The following is a 13,476-nucleotide window of genomic DNA, read 5'->3' on the forward strand; positions in this document are numbered from 1 at the left end:
AATCAGAGGAGAGTGCTTTCTGCAGGGATATCGGGGCGTCATTCATGGACCTTTAGCCGACGATCCAATCGTGTAGGAATCTCCAGAACCGTTCTGGTGTTCACTACTCGTCTGAGGTCGCCAGGTTTGAAGCGGGTAGGGTTTTCGAGCACTGCAGGGCTTTTTTATAATAAAGTGTAGGTCAGCGTGTACATCAAAAGTGGTTCTCTTTAAGTCTTCTTTGCAAAATTATTTAGCTTTAAATGTAGTGTGGGTCAGTGCTAGCAATAGTTCATTTGACACTAATCAGATAGCATCTGACGGAAAATTTTATAAGAGATTCAATATTAATAAGAAAATGGTCCTCGTTAAAATTCAAAAAACAATGATTTCAAGGAAACAATATCTGTGTGGGTAGTAAATTACCGAAGTTTAAAAAACAAAGTCGCAGAATATCATCACCTCATTAAAAGTACAGGCGCGGGTATGATTATTGGGTCAGAAACCTGTTTATCCACTAATATCGCCGACGGTGAAATTTTCCATAAGCCCTTTTCCGTCTAGAGAAATGGCAGAGCAAATAGAATCAGGGGCGGTGTCTTTATTGCAGTTAAAAATTGATGCATCAGCATGGCTCAGGTAATGGTTTGGAAAGCGTTTGGTGTTTAATTAAATATCCTGAATCCGAAAGAATTTATGTAAGCGCATTTTACAGGCCGCCGGACAACAAAGATAATTCAACACTAGAATTAGATCAGGAAATCTAAGATATCTTCAAAGATTCAATACAATGATCGTGACGTTATAGTCGGTGGAGATCTCAATGTCCCATCTATTGATTGGAGCACACACAGTTCTAAAACAGGTGGTTGAGACCTAGCGATGGCTTGCAGGGAAAAAACTAAAATATCCATTCACCCCCTATTAAACCCTGTCACACATCCTATCGGTGTCTTTCAGGGTACTAAAATATCTAAAATCTATCTAAATTAAAGAAGTGTGAAACAGGAGAGTGTTATCGAAAGAGATGGGGACTCGGAAGAGGCGCTCTCGGAATGTGTGCCGCGAAAAGTTCTCCATACATATTTCCACGACTATCGAGAAGGCGTCTCCCATCAATATAATCGTTGAAATTTCTTTTCTTATGCCTGCTCTCAAATTCCTGGGTAATTCGCTCAATCTTAGTTTTCTTTATTCCTCAGGCGGGTTGGTTACAATCCATCATTTTTCGGTTGTTTAGCCGAGAATGGCTTTTTTCGTTTTCATTTCATGCTATGCATTATGGCGGGCGGGAACTTTTTATCCAGAAGTCCGTAATTTCACCGCTAACCCGTCTGGCCTTCAACACTCGTGCGTTGTCCTGGGCCTGTCCCAAATATAAGTATGTAGTTTTTTTCTTGCCCTCATTTTTTACTCGAAAGGCGTTATCCACCAAGAGTTTGTGCCTCAGGGGGGCGGACAGTGAACAGTAAGTTTCACGTCTAAGTCTTCGAAAGGCTGCGGAAAAGAGTGCGACCGGTCAGCAGGAAGGAGATCTTTGCCACCTGGAGGCCGCACCAAGGCAACGCACCACTCCACCTTCCTCGTGCAGTACCGAGCACCTGGCCAAGCACAAGGCGGAGTAACGCTGCTCTACAGGCCCCATGTGGCCCCGCTGGACTTCTTTCATTTTGTCCCAGGAATGAAAAGGAGCTGAAAGGCAACCATTTTGGAACGCTAGATAACGCCAAAGGGGCCGTGACGAAGTGCCTGAACAACAGGTCCCCGTCGACACCCTCCAAGAAGCGTAACGCGACCGGTAGAGGCGCTGGCATCGGTGACGCGATACCCAAGGGTGCTAATGTCAAGAATTTTAGTATTTCGTATTTTTATCTGCAATATATTCTACTTATCTTTGAAACAGAATATGCATTTAATCGCCGATGGTAAATTAACTGGATAGCTGTTTCAAATTGAATCGGAGTTGATCGTCTTAAGCTCACGGGAGATTGTAGCCATGTACCCCTGGCATGAAATTCAACTGATTTAATTGAATGGCATAAGGCAGAACTGACGGAAAGGGAGAATTGCTGAGAGGTTGAAGAAATATGTATGTCGCTCTCACCTGGCCACACACCATGGATACACTCTTCGGGGATTCGGGGCGTTGTTGTTCCGTCACGTCTGCGCAGGATCGCTTTGCGCATTGAGACTTTTCATTCCGCCCGAGGTAATATCCAAACATGGCAATATTAGTTGCTGATAATATTTATTGATTCTTCTTATTAATTACACATCGCACGTCTATTTGGTGTCTTGTCCATACCTCACCGCAAAATTGAATGTATCGAGCATTTTGTAAATCTGGCAATTGAAGTACTTGTTGAAGGTGAAATCATTCCAGTTGTTGCAAACCTATATGAGTGGCCGCGTCTGTAATAGCAGAGTGTTCAAATATTTAAGGAATCAATTCAAGGGTCATTAGCTGTTTATACGTGTGCCAGGATTTCATTTCCATCAGACAAATAGAATTGTCGTAAATATTTATTAAACTTTAACTTTCATCCTGTTCCCATCAAGCGACGCCGTTTATTATTTTTTTCCTCCTTTTAGGAAATGCAAAAATCCTAAAGTCATCTTCAGTAACTAGGACAGGTTGGTGGTAATTTTAGGAAACTGCTAAGAAATACGTATGCATTACGAGAAATTCATTATTATGCTAAATATTCATATATCATTTGACGTGAAAGTTTGTTTTATTATTGATTAGCAGCAGGTTGTTCATTGTTTTAATATCATGACGAGGATTTCAACTTCGTTGGCGGGGCTCAAGAAAAGTCCGATTCAACCGCTCGGCAATCGCGATGAGATGCTGAGTTTCTTTGACGGTGCCGGCGCGCGACTGGGCAATATGTCCTTCAATTCCCTCTGGGCGTGGATACCCTAAATTCTCCCCAACGCCCCCACCCAACACTTCGTCCCACGCCACTCGACTCGACAGGATTGGCGACGGACCGGTCGAAACGGAGTGGCTAGCTTTCCTCACGCGACGCCCACCCTGGGAGGATTCAGTAAGGGATATTCTCGCTTTCAGAGAGCTGACAAACCCGGTCTGTTCATAGGTGACAGTTGGTAGAACATAAATAAATTATAGTTTTCATATATTGTATGGAAATAAAGGCTCTCGAGTGAAATTAGGTGTTCCTTAGGAATATCTTAGGGGATAAGTTGGTAAATACTTATTAATACATACATGTACGTACGTACATGCATTAATGTATAAATGCGATAATGAAATTATTTAGGTGGGTGGAAAGTTGATCTTAATTTCCTTCGCTTTCGCTTGCAGGGAGGCGCCATGTCGGAGGGCGTGGTGAGGGAGGTACTGTCGGGGGCGGCGCGAGGGGCCCCCGGGCCTGCGGTGGGGACCCTGGGGGCGGCGGGGGGCGGCTGGGGCGGCGGCTGGGGAGGGGGCGACTCCCGCGAGTGGCTAGCCATCGCGGCCACGGCTCCCTTGCCCCTGCTGGGCCTCAGCTGGGCACTGCTCGTCTCCCGGCTGCACCGGCGCCTCTGGAGGCCAGTGGACGTGTTCGTGGCGGCCCTGCTCTCCGCCGGCATCGCCAAGCAGGCCCTGACGCTCGCCTTCGCTCTCCTATCTCTGCTTCTGCTGCCGCCCGACGCCAGGGCCGGCGAGGACGCCGCCTTGCACGAGGCGCCGCAACCGGCGCCACCGAACCACGGTGAGTCCTAGAGGAGTATGGATATAAAAGTATAAATGATGGTTAAAGCGTTGTTGCCATATTTCGCGATCTCTAAAAATCCTTCATGTATTATACGCTTTCTAATTTAGAAATTAATTAACTATCGCGAAAAGTTAGAACCGGCCGTTTCCAAATAATGTTTACCCCGCTGAAGCTTTCATTTCGCCTCGATCTTATTATTGAAACGTTATTTTTATACAATGCTACAATTTCAGAGTGTAAAATTCATTGACCAGGATTCGAACCCGGATCCCTCGATGTCCGGCCGAGAGCTTGATCCTGTTAAGCTACCGAGGCGTCCTCTTACACCCCGAAATCTGTAGCATTGCATATATGGTATTGCGTCACAACATCTTGTTCCTTTAAAGCCCCATTATTATTTATTAACTTAATGAACATTTAGCGAATGACTCCGTTAAAAGTTACTGTCGTGGCATCTCCCGCAGTTTCTTGGAAGTTATTATTATAATTTGCAATTATTTGGTCTTTAATGATTTCCATTTGGTCTTTAATGATGTCCAAATCTCGCTCGTAACAACATAATTCGATTATTTAAAAAATTAAAAACAAAGTGTTATCTAGGATTGGTGCCATTTTATTAAGTAGATATTGGTTTCTCCCAAAGTCTGCCGCATCCAATCGAAACCTTGATTACGGGAACATATTGAGTAGATCCAATGTATGCAGAGGCAGCAATTGGAGAGAAAGGGTTCTGGCAACAATCATGTGCAAATATATGAATGCATTGTACATATTCGGGAAAGCGGTGGATTGACGGATGTTTCTTCATGGCCAGGGTCGGCGGAGAGCGGCTGGTCGTGGGACAGCACGGGGATGTTGGCGTCTGGCCCCACGCCGGCCCCTCGGGAAGAGGCCCTGTGTTCTGCGGCCGTGTGGGGCCTCACGTCGGCACACGCCCTGCAGGCTGCGGCCCTGACTTCCCTCGCCGCCGACAGGGCCCTCCTAGCCCTAGGGTCCCGGCCGCGGCGTTTCAGGGCAGCGCAGGCCCGCTACCACGTGTGCGTGCTCGCCGTGGTGAGCGCGTTGGTGGGCGCGGCGGGAGTGTTCGCCAGGGGCGGCAGCGCGCCCTCGGCCATCCGTGACGACGATGACCCTTGCCTCTTCCTACCGCACCAGCTGGACGGCCGCTTTGCCCTCTTCTGGATCTGCCTACACGGTGGCCTCCTGTTGGCGGGCGCCGCACTGGGGGCCGCCATCGCCGCGCGCCTCTGTTGCTGCCTCCCGGGGGGGCGGCGGCGGGACGAGGAGGAGGTGCCGCTGCCCTCACCCTGCGACACCTCCACGGCCGCCTCCACCACCTCCACCACGGCCAGCGGGCGCTGCGGCAGCACCACGGCGCTCTTCGCCGCTCCGGCCGGCAAGTGCGCTTGCGGCTCGGGCGCGTCGCTGGCGTTCGGCTGGACGGCGCCGCCGACCCCCGCGCCCGCCCCCCGCTCGCAGGACCTCAGGGCCGAGCTGCGCTGGCCTACGGTCGCCTCCCTGCTGGCCCTCTACTACCTGCTCAACCACCTGCCCCTACTGGTGAGTGAGTGCTTTCCTCTGATGACATTTGGGACGTGGAGAACGGAGGATCTCAACTTCGCGGAGCCTTGCTCATGAAAACATTATTATTTCATGCGACACTCTTTTCCCAGCTTAGAGCATGTCATCGGCGACATTATTGGTCCATATCTGAATGTATGAAATATTTTTTGGCCTAATTTTCATCTGACGAAGCTCGCATATTATTATTAGCAGCAGTAACGGCTAGTGGAGGACTCAGAAAAACTATTGTGCGGTGCCTTGACCTCCATGTGACTAACCACTACCGCAAGTGACGCATGACCGTGAGCGTCGTAGCAACTTGATTTCTCATTAATCCTCTTCCGGCCATGCTTAATTTCGAAAGAGGCTGTGATCGAAATTTCCTTTTTTCACCTTTTGTTTTTGAGGGTTTCTATAGGTTCACTTAGGAAGGATATTTCACGGGTGGCCAAAGCCTGCAAGAGACAGGGTAATCCTTTGTTTAAGAATACGCTAGGAGAGGGGAATAAATCCTAATTTATTTTCCAAATTTATTGTTCCAAGAAGCCATTTAATTTGTGTTCATTTTGCCATTTTTATGAAAATCTTTTCGTGTAGAAGTTTCTGCAGCGTAAGTTAATATCGAGATCTCCCATATATTTTTAAACTTAAGTTCTGACTTTTCCCATCATCTGTGTTTTCAAGTATGCTCGCGGGGCGGTGAATTCAACCGATTAGGGGGAGGTAGCAGGTTGCCAATGTACCGACCATAACCATTGACTTTCTAGCTTTGGAGACGTATTCGCCGCCCTATACGGCGCCACCCGTCAATGACGCCACGCAGTTATTGGTAGTTCCCAACGTCCATTATCCGAGTGCTCAGCCTTTCTTACCATTGCCCCCCTCCCTCTACTCATCGGTGCAGACTCACGCAGAAAACCCCAAGTTTTAATTCGCACAGTAAGAGGCCTCCTCAGTAAATTAATTGGTTAAAGCACTCGGCCGGATTTCAAAGGATCCGGGTTCGTATCCCGCTGCAGGCGAATAATTTTTTCGCTCTGTGAAATTCCTGCAATTTTTATGCTAATTTTTTTATTACAGTTCGGTTGTGGGAAATCAGATTTGAATGGTCATTAATCAAGTTTCACCGTTGGTTCAGTGTGATATTTCGATGCCTAATATTTCCCTTCTCTTTTTGATATCCAATGATTTGCATTATTATCAACTTCATGCATCACGAGGCTGACTATGTTTCATGATCGTATTATTATTTAACCTTACGAGGGTTAGGGAAAAAGCTCTCGGCGTGAAAATCAAAGACAGCGATTTTCTGTTAAAAAATGTTATATTTTTCTGCATCATCTCCATTGACTTCAACGCACTTAGTCCAGCGTTTCTTCAGCATCAGTATTCCTTTCCAGGATTGAGTCTCGAAGGTTGTGAATACGAGTATATACTTCGTATACCGGGTAGGTTTTATAATATTAACAAGAATTTGATGTATTTCGCTCATTAAGTAACTTCATTAGTTCCCTCTCATTTTGTGTGAGGTTTGAGAGCGATGAATGACCTCCAGGAGGATTACAATTACCAAAATCTAGCCACATCAGCATGTTTTTTGACCGCTCTAATTGAAATTATACCAGTCGGATCTATTATACTTACAAAATGTTTCACCTAAGAAGTATTACGGGTTGACAGAAGTGAAGTCAAATCTCACCATCAGTCATAAGATTTATCCTTTCCCTGAAGAGTGGAATTCTTAATGCAAATGCAGATCGGGGGCAAAACGGTGGTCGCCTCGCCGCTTCTACGCTCGCAACACCCCCGATACTCTTTTTGAGACGAGTCTCGGGGGAGTGCTCCTTTCTGATTGGTAGATACGGGCAGCGGAAATATAGTTTAAAGTAAACTCTATCTGGTAATACGAGTACAACGTTTCGTACGATTCGTGTACGATTTCATTCCATATGCAAGACACTTACGGTGCGCGAATGATGCGGGTCCACGTGGGCGTGACGTGAATTTGGTGCGCTCACACATCCTGCACTCCGAGGAGTACGGATTGGCGCCTTGGTTTAATCGCTTTATTCTCCTTCGCTTGTCTGTGAGTGCGCTTCCGGCGCCTTCGTTTCTTCGCTCCGGCGCGGAGCGCTAATCTCGCGCGGTGTTTGTTTTAAGTGATAGTGCGTTTAGATTTTTAATAATTTTTCAAATTTATTGGAGGTATCGATAAACAGTTTGACGGTGTAATTTCGATGAGTGTCATCGCTTGCGTCACATTCAGAAGGATCACAAACCCGCCCTTCCTCGCTTGATATGAAACAAACGTTCGTGTTTTCCGGTCAGTGGATCAATATTTTTCCTGGTACTACTTTCGTTTATTGTCCAAATATCGGCTCCGTATCACTTTTCGAGGGATTAAAATATTTTCTTCGCACATATTTGAAAGCAAAACGTTTTTTGGACGGCAACGCTGGGAAGAGCGAAGGTTTCGGCCGGAACGAATTTTTCACTCATTAAAATATGCCGCCTTTCCCGCAAATGATCTCCCACGGTCATCATTCACTCTCGAATTCAGAAAATGGAAGGGATCCCCAGAAGTTTCGGTCGCGTTTACCTGCGAAGATTGCATTTGGAAATGAGAGCAGTACAATCCTTTAGCGGTGAGAGCATCGAGTTTATTTATGCGCCATTTCTGGAAGCGACGCGACAGGCACGGGAACGATATTAATTAAAAAAGCAATTTCCTCAAATAGACGTGTCCCGGAGGCACGGTGAGTGAGCATTTCCTTTGTCGAAAGGAGAAACGTTAACGCCGGGTCGTCGGAGGGAGAGTACCGCGAGATGTGGGATACGGGAAAGGGGAGAGAGGGTGAGGAGGAGGAGGGCCTAGTTGTGCGCATGCCGACGACTTTCTCCTCGCCCCATCGTCCTCTTTTGTTTCCTAATCGGTTCAATTAGACGGCGGTGTTAAGCGTGGGAGGCGTTTCGGGGTTCTTGCCCGGGACACTCCTCTAATTCTCGCTCCAGAAAAAAAGAGAACCTTTACTGGCGCTAATTTTTTCGTGTTTCACGCGTGCACATTAAAAAAAGGGGTTTGTTAACGTTTATTCGGTCAGTGTGCTATGAATGTTGACCTACTTTTCCGCGTGTTATGATGTGAGAGTTTTCCTAGGTTTCCGTGATGTTTCCCACCGGCAATATTGCATTTAATATACGTATTCATGGATTCATAGACCGTGTTCGTTATCTCTTGTGCCTCCTATGAAAATCACCTTTTTGAGTCGTTCCGCCTCATCGTCGGTTCAGTGGGAAGACACCATTTCCACTCATTCTAATCAATGCTTTAGTCTTATATGTGTTTCAATCAATTTACATTGGTGTTGCGGCGTAAATAATGGTTTAAGATCGGAGTAAAACATTTATGAGGGACAGTCAAATGAAAACCTAACGGACGAACACACTAGATAAGTCCTCGCACCAACAAGGATATAAACCAACAAATGCGGGCGACTGTTGGTTGTCACTACGCAGTTCTCCTACGAAAGTGATGGAATTACGATACTGAACAACAGTTTTGCCACCTTTCGCGCGGACTGTTTGTTATGGCGGGGGTCCGGTTTTTTCTTTGATGTCCCTTATAATACTACTAAACGTGACTTTTCATTCCGGAGTACGGGACAATGCCACATTAAGAAGCCCCTCTTCGAAATACTCTTGAAATCATCAACTCTACGAAATATTTCCATTTTTGCGAATGAAGATGGAAATAATCAGTAAAAGGCCAGCGTTGTTGCTGTCTAAAAATAGTAATGATACCTAATAATGAACAAATCATGTGTTCGTGTTACTTCACATCAGGAAAACAGAGCCCCGAATCCATTTTCAGTTGTTTTTTAGGTAACACAACAGTTTCAACATTTCACCGTTGACAGCACCTGATGATGACATAGTAACTGGTTGTGCTTGATAAAAAGACGTGTGGAAATGGATTCGAAGTGTTTTGTTCCTAATATTAATTACTTCGGCAAAGTGATGACCGCAGCTGCTCAATTTAGTGACTCTCCCCTAGCTTGACTTTATCATGACTAAGATGCGTCGGTTCATTTGCATCCTCTAGATGTTGAAAATATATACGAATTTTATATGTTCCGGGTTTGGTTAACGAACGAAATTAGTTCTCTGATCTGCATCGAAATGCAAAGACATTTAATTTGGAATTGATTCTTAAATAATCTACGGGGCAATTAAAAGTAGAGGAAATGTATTTTTGTTGGTGTTCTGACGGCATTTTAATTGAGAATGGGAAGCCAAAGGAGGTGAAAATTACTCAACAATTGCAATTACTCTCACAACTCGGAAAATATAATAATTATCCTCGGAAGGAAGTCAAGTTATATGACGAATTATGTGTACTTGTAAAGCTATTTCTTGTAGTTTTTCTCATTTTCAGTTTTTAAATTAAGCCTCCTGATATCAAATTAAAAAGCACAGAGACCCTGTAAAATAAGGTGTATTGCTGCAATAATTCCTTGCAACATTCTATCAGTTTGCGAAACTGAATGATTTATGTGATGTAAGATTGTGGTTCATTGGTGAATCTTGTATTTTGAATATCAGTCCATATCCTGCAGTGTAGTCACCCCCTACCACACTCCCTAGCAATGTCATGCGGGGTACTAAAATATCTAAAAAAATATATCCAATTTTCCTTGAATTATGTTTAATTTAACCATGTAAAACAAGGAAAACGTTTTTTTAAGGACTTCAAATAAATGCATCTCACATTGGGGATAGTTATAAAAATAATGATTGACAACACATTACTACCCTGAGTTGGTTGCCCTATTTGCTATTCCGATTAGCAAATAGGGCAACCGGCCGGCCGGAGCAGCCGATGGCTCTATGTTGCTCCGATCTCCGTGGATGAAGACGGATGAGCGTTATTGATGAGCCTCGATTGGAAGCGCATAGAGTGGAGGTAGGGGGGATGGGCAGAGGGAGGGAGAGCTCATCGTACGCGAAAGCGGATTCCGAGCCGGCCCCCTGACGACGACGTCCGGGAAGCAAGCCGTCGGGCGCGGGCTGCCGGACTAAGGCAACGCGCCCGCTTACGTATCGACATCGGCATAAATAACCCCGCGACCCACCGAAAAGTGTGTGCCAGGGGATGCAAGCACCAGGTGGGAAGGGTAAGTGATAAGGGAGGATATGGGAGAGGTAGGGACAAGGGAAAAATTGTCAGTAAAAGATTATCAAATGACGTGTAAACTTAATAAATACTGTAGGAAGACTTAATTCAAAACAAGGGTTAATAAACCTGTTAAATTAGTTATTTGCTATGCGAAAAAAGGGAATAAAAATGAACCACAACCATTTATGCGACATGTATCCACCATAACAAAACAGGTCATGCAACATTGAAAAGCATGAAGGGAAAATTCTACTTTAACATGGACATGTAACTCATGGTCTCCGCTCCCAAAGACACAGGTAGGGAATGTGACACACCGCTGTAGGCAGCGGACGGTGTGAGGCGTCCCCCCACCCACAGAGAGAGACGAGGGATAGAAGGAGAAGTTCGAAAGCAACAAGGCAGGATAGGCAATATTGTAATGAGCGCTGCTTTCATTAAATGGTTGTCCCATGCGGTCATGCGGGAAAGGGGTTGACAACAAAACCCACGAGATTAGTGGAAGTGCATGCATTTGGGTATACTAATTATTCTCAAGGCGCTGAGGGTGGCAAGTGGGATTTTTGATATCTGTACCCCTACTTTATTGTCCGTGGGAAGAAAGAGTCCTTCATTCTGCCCGTTCTGGTATCTATTTTCCGAATTTTATATTCATGATCCAAGCGACCAATGTGTGTTGAAGTGCGAATACTTTCGAGACTTCGACGCTGAAACATGTGGCTCTGAATGTATTTAGCAAGTTCAACTTACGATTGCACCGTCTTTCTTCTAATGATTCCCTACCCAACTTCAGAAGCATTTCTCTGACGCATTCCGTTTTATCGCAACAGTTTTTAACGAAGCGGGCTGACTTCTTCGAACCTTGTCAATTTTCCGAATGAGGTCTTTCTCAGTCGGATCCCATACACTACAGGCGTATTCTAAATGAAACCTCACAAGATCATGGTAATAATGTTCCTTGACCTTATAGCCACTTCTGCCGACAATGCGTCCAATAAATCCGTCTAATAAATTTTTTATATGCTTGCGTGCAGACTTTACCCTAAGTTAAGTCGTTAGTTATAGTAACACTGAGGTATTTAACTGTATCACTTATGGCATACTTTGGAAAATTCCGCTAAACGGAGGAGAGAGGGTAGCCGTGTGAGTAGTAGAGAGTTCGCATTGATTGAGAATGGATCCAAGGACCTTCCGAGCTCGCGCCTGGCTTATGTGTATTTCTCGTGGGCCATATCGCCCGAACTACTCCGGAGGAGCTCCCGCGCTGGCTGACTACGAGTTTAAGCCCTCTCTTTCTCTCTCGCTCGCCGATATGAAGCAGTTGGCGGTGGGGAGGGAAAGAAGGCCGTGAGTCGCAGGTTAAAGGGGCGGTCGAGTGTCCGAAAGTGATCTAATACTCCCTAAGTTCAGGGGCTCCCAAGTACTGTGGCACCTATCTTTCTCCCCCCCTCTACTCGGAAAAAACCGTACTTACCAATCACACTTAGGTTTAGGTAATCACTCTTATTTTACTTGGTACCCTGCAAGCCACTGCTAGGGTGTGTGGCAGGGCGTGATTACACATCCAGACAACTTTTGACCCAAAGTACCATCCTTCCTTGCACGGTCGGACAAATATTATTTTATCCTGAAGCCTTATCGTTCGCGGGAAAATTTGCATCATAAATCTATCTGCTATACATTAATCTCTGTAATTTCATTTACCGTAGAACGATGAAGCTATTAATACATTTTTAACGTGATTGCGGAAGAGACATCCTTCCAATTTATTCTAGAGATTTAATCTGTAATTTAGCCTTCGTTCTGTAAGCGATTGTCGCATAGCAGTATATTCTAAATGAGGACTAACCAGCGAAAGAAAATAAAATTTCTCCTTAACCTTTTCATCACATTTCCCAACACTCTTATAATAAATCTGAAATCAAATTTTGAATAAATCCTAATACATCTGTATTTCATCCTTCCATCCCTCTCCCATATTTTCTAATTTTCCTGTCCATAGAATCGTCCTAACATTACAAGTCCATATTCTGACTGGTACGGTTCTCTTCGTCGTCACTCTCCTCTAGGCTGTTGTGCAGGGCTGAGGTATTACTCTTACCGGTGTATTACCTTTCCCTCAACATATTTAGGTACTTAGTATCTGCATGTGAGCTGCTTTTCTCAAATATGTAGGCTCGTTAATAGTGTATATATTGAAGTGATAATGATGCATTTTAAACAGAAAAAGATCTGGTATTAAGCCTTTCTTCTTTCAAACCATTCCGTGTATTCCTGTTGGCCGTATTTCAATGCTCCCTGCCGGCCTCCTCTCGGTGTGCTGGCCGCGGGAAGAGAAGTGGACATGTCAGACGGAAGACCTACGTATTAGGGCGTAAGGGGAGTTGTGGCCACAAGGAAGAAAAGAGTGGAGGGCTCCAATCGGACAATAATTGAACTGAAATACTGATTATGATGGTGAGCAAAAAGTAAGTTATCGTAGGGATCGGAATGATGCGGTAGCTAACGTGCTGGCTTTCCCCCCTGAGGGTCCGGGTTCAAATCCTGGAGGCGGCAGATATTTTTAGTGGCATCCCGATCCCAACTTGATGCTTTGTGAAGAGCACTTTTGAGTGAGCACGCCGTCCGTCGGATGGGAGCTGCGTCGTTAGGCTGCGGTCCCTCTGGCGCCTTTATTTAAGAGTAGGCTAATACTGACGCTAGGTTTCTCTCCACCCTTCATCCTTTCATCAGATGACTTCAGCTGTCGGTTGGCCTACCCTAAAAACTACTACTACGGTAAGTTATCAGCGCTTCGATAACAGTAGTTAAGGTACGAATCCTAGTCATCGAATTTCAGGTAAAGTAGATGTGTCACGATTCTAGGTGCCAGTACCTCGATACTGGTAAATAGGGTACAAATTCTGGGTGCTTCTCGGTATGTAGGCCCTAGGGTAAACCATTGGCGATGGCTCACCCATCGGCAATGTCGTCAGCCTCCCCGCTCGCGGCCGTGGAAACTGGGACGGCGGAAGTTCGTTAAGTGTCCGCGTCCAT

General features: G+C 45.4%; 1 protein-coding gene across 1 annotated transcript in view; it reads left to right on the forward strand.

Moving 5' to 3' along the window:
* Positions 1-609: 609 nt before the first annotated feature.
* Positions 610-13,476, forward strand: part of LOC139700208 (uncharacterized) — a 150,009-nt gene continuing 137,142 nt past the window's right edge. The window contains exons 1-3 of the mRNA XM_071598798.1: positions 610-618; positions 3,308-3,698; positions 4,516-5,261. Of these exons, the coding sequence (XP_071454899.1) occupies positions 610-618; positions 3,308-3,698; positions 4,516-5,261 (1,146 nt within the window). The remainder of the gene's footprint in view (positions 619-3,307; positions 3,699-4,515; positions 5,262-13,476) is intronic.

The sequence above is a fragment of the Hetaerina americana genome, unplaced genomic scaffold (assembly GCF_022747635.1).
Source record: "Hetaerina americana unplaced genomic scaffold, ioHetAmer1.1.p SCAF_10, whole genome shotgun sequence".
In the NCBI taxonomy this organism is placed as follows: Eukaryota; Metazoa; Arthropoda; class Insecta; order Odonata; family Calopterygidae; genus Hetaerina; species Hetaerina americana.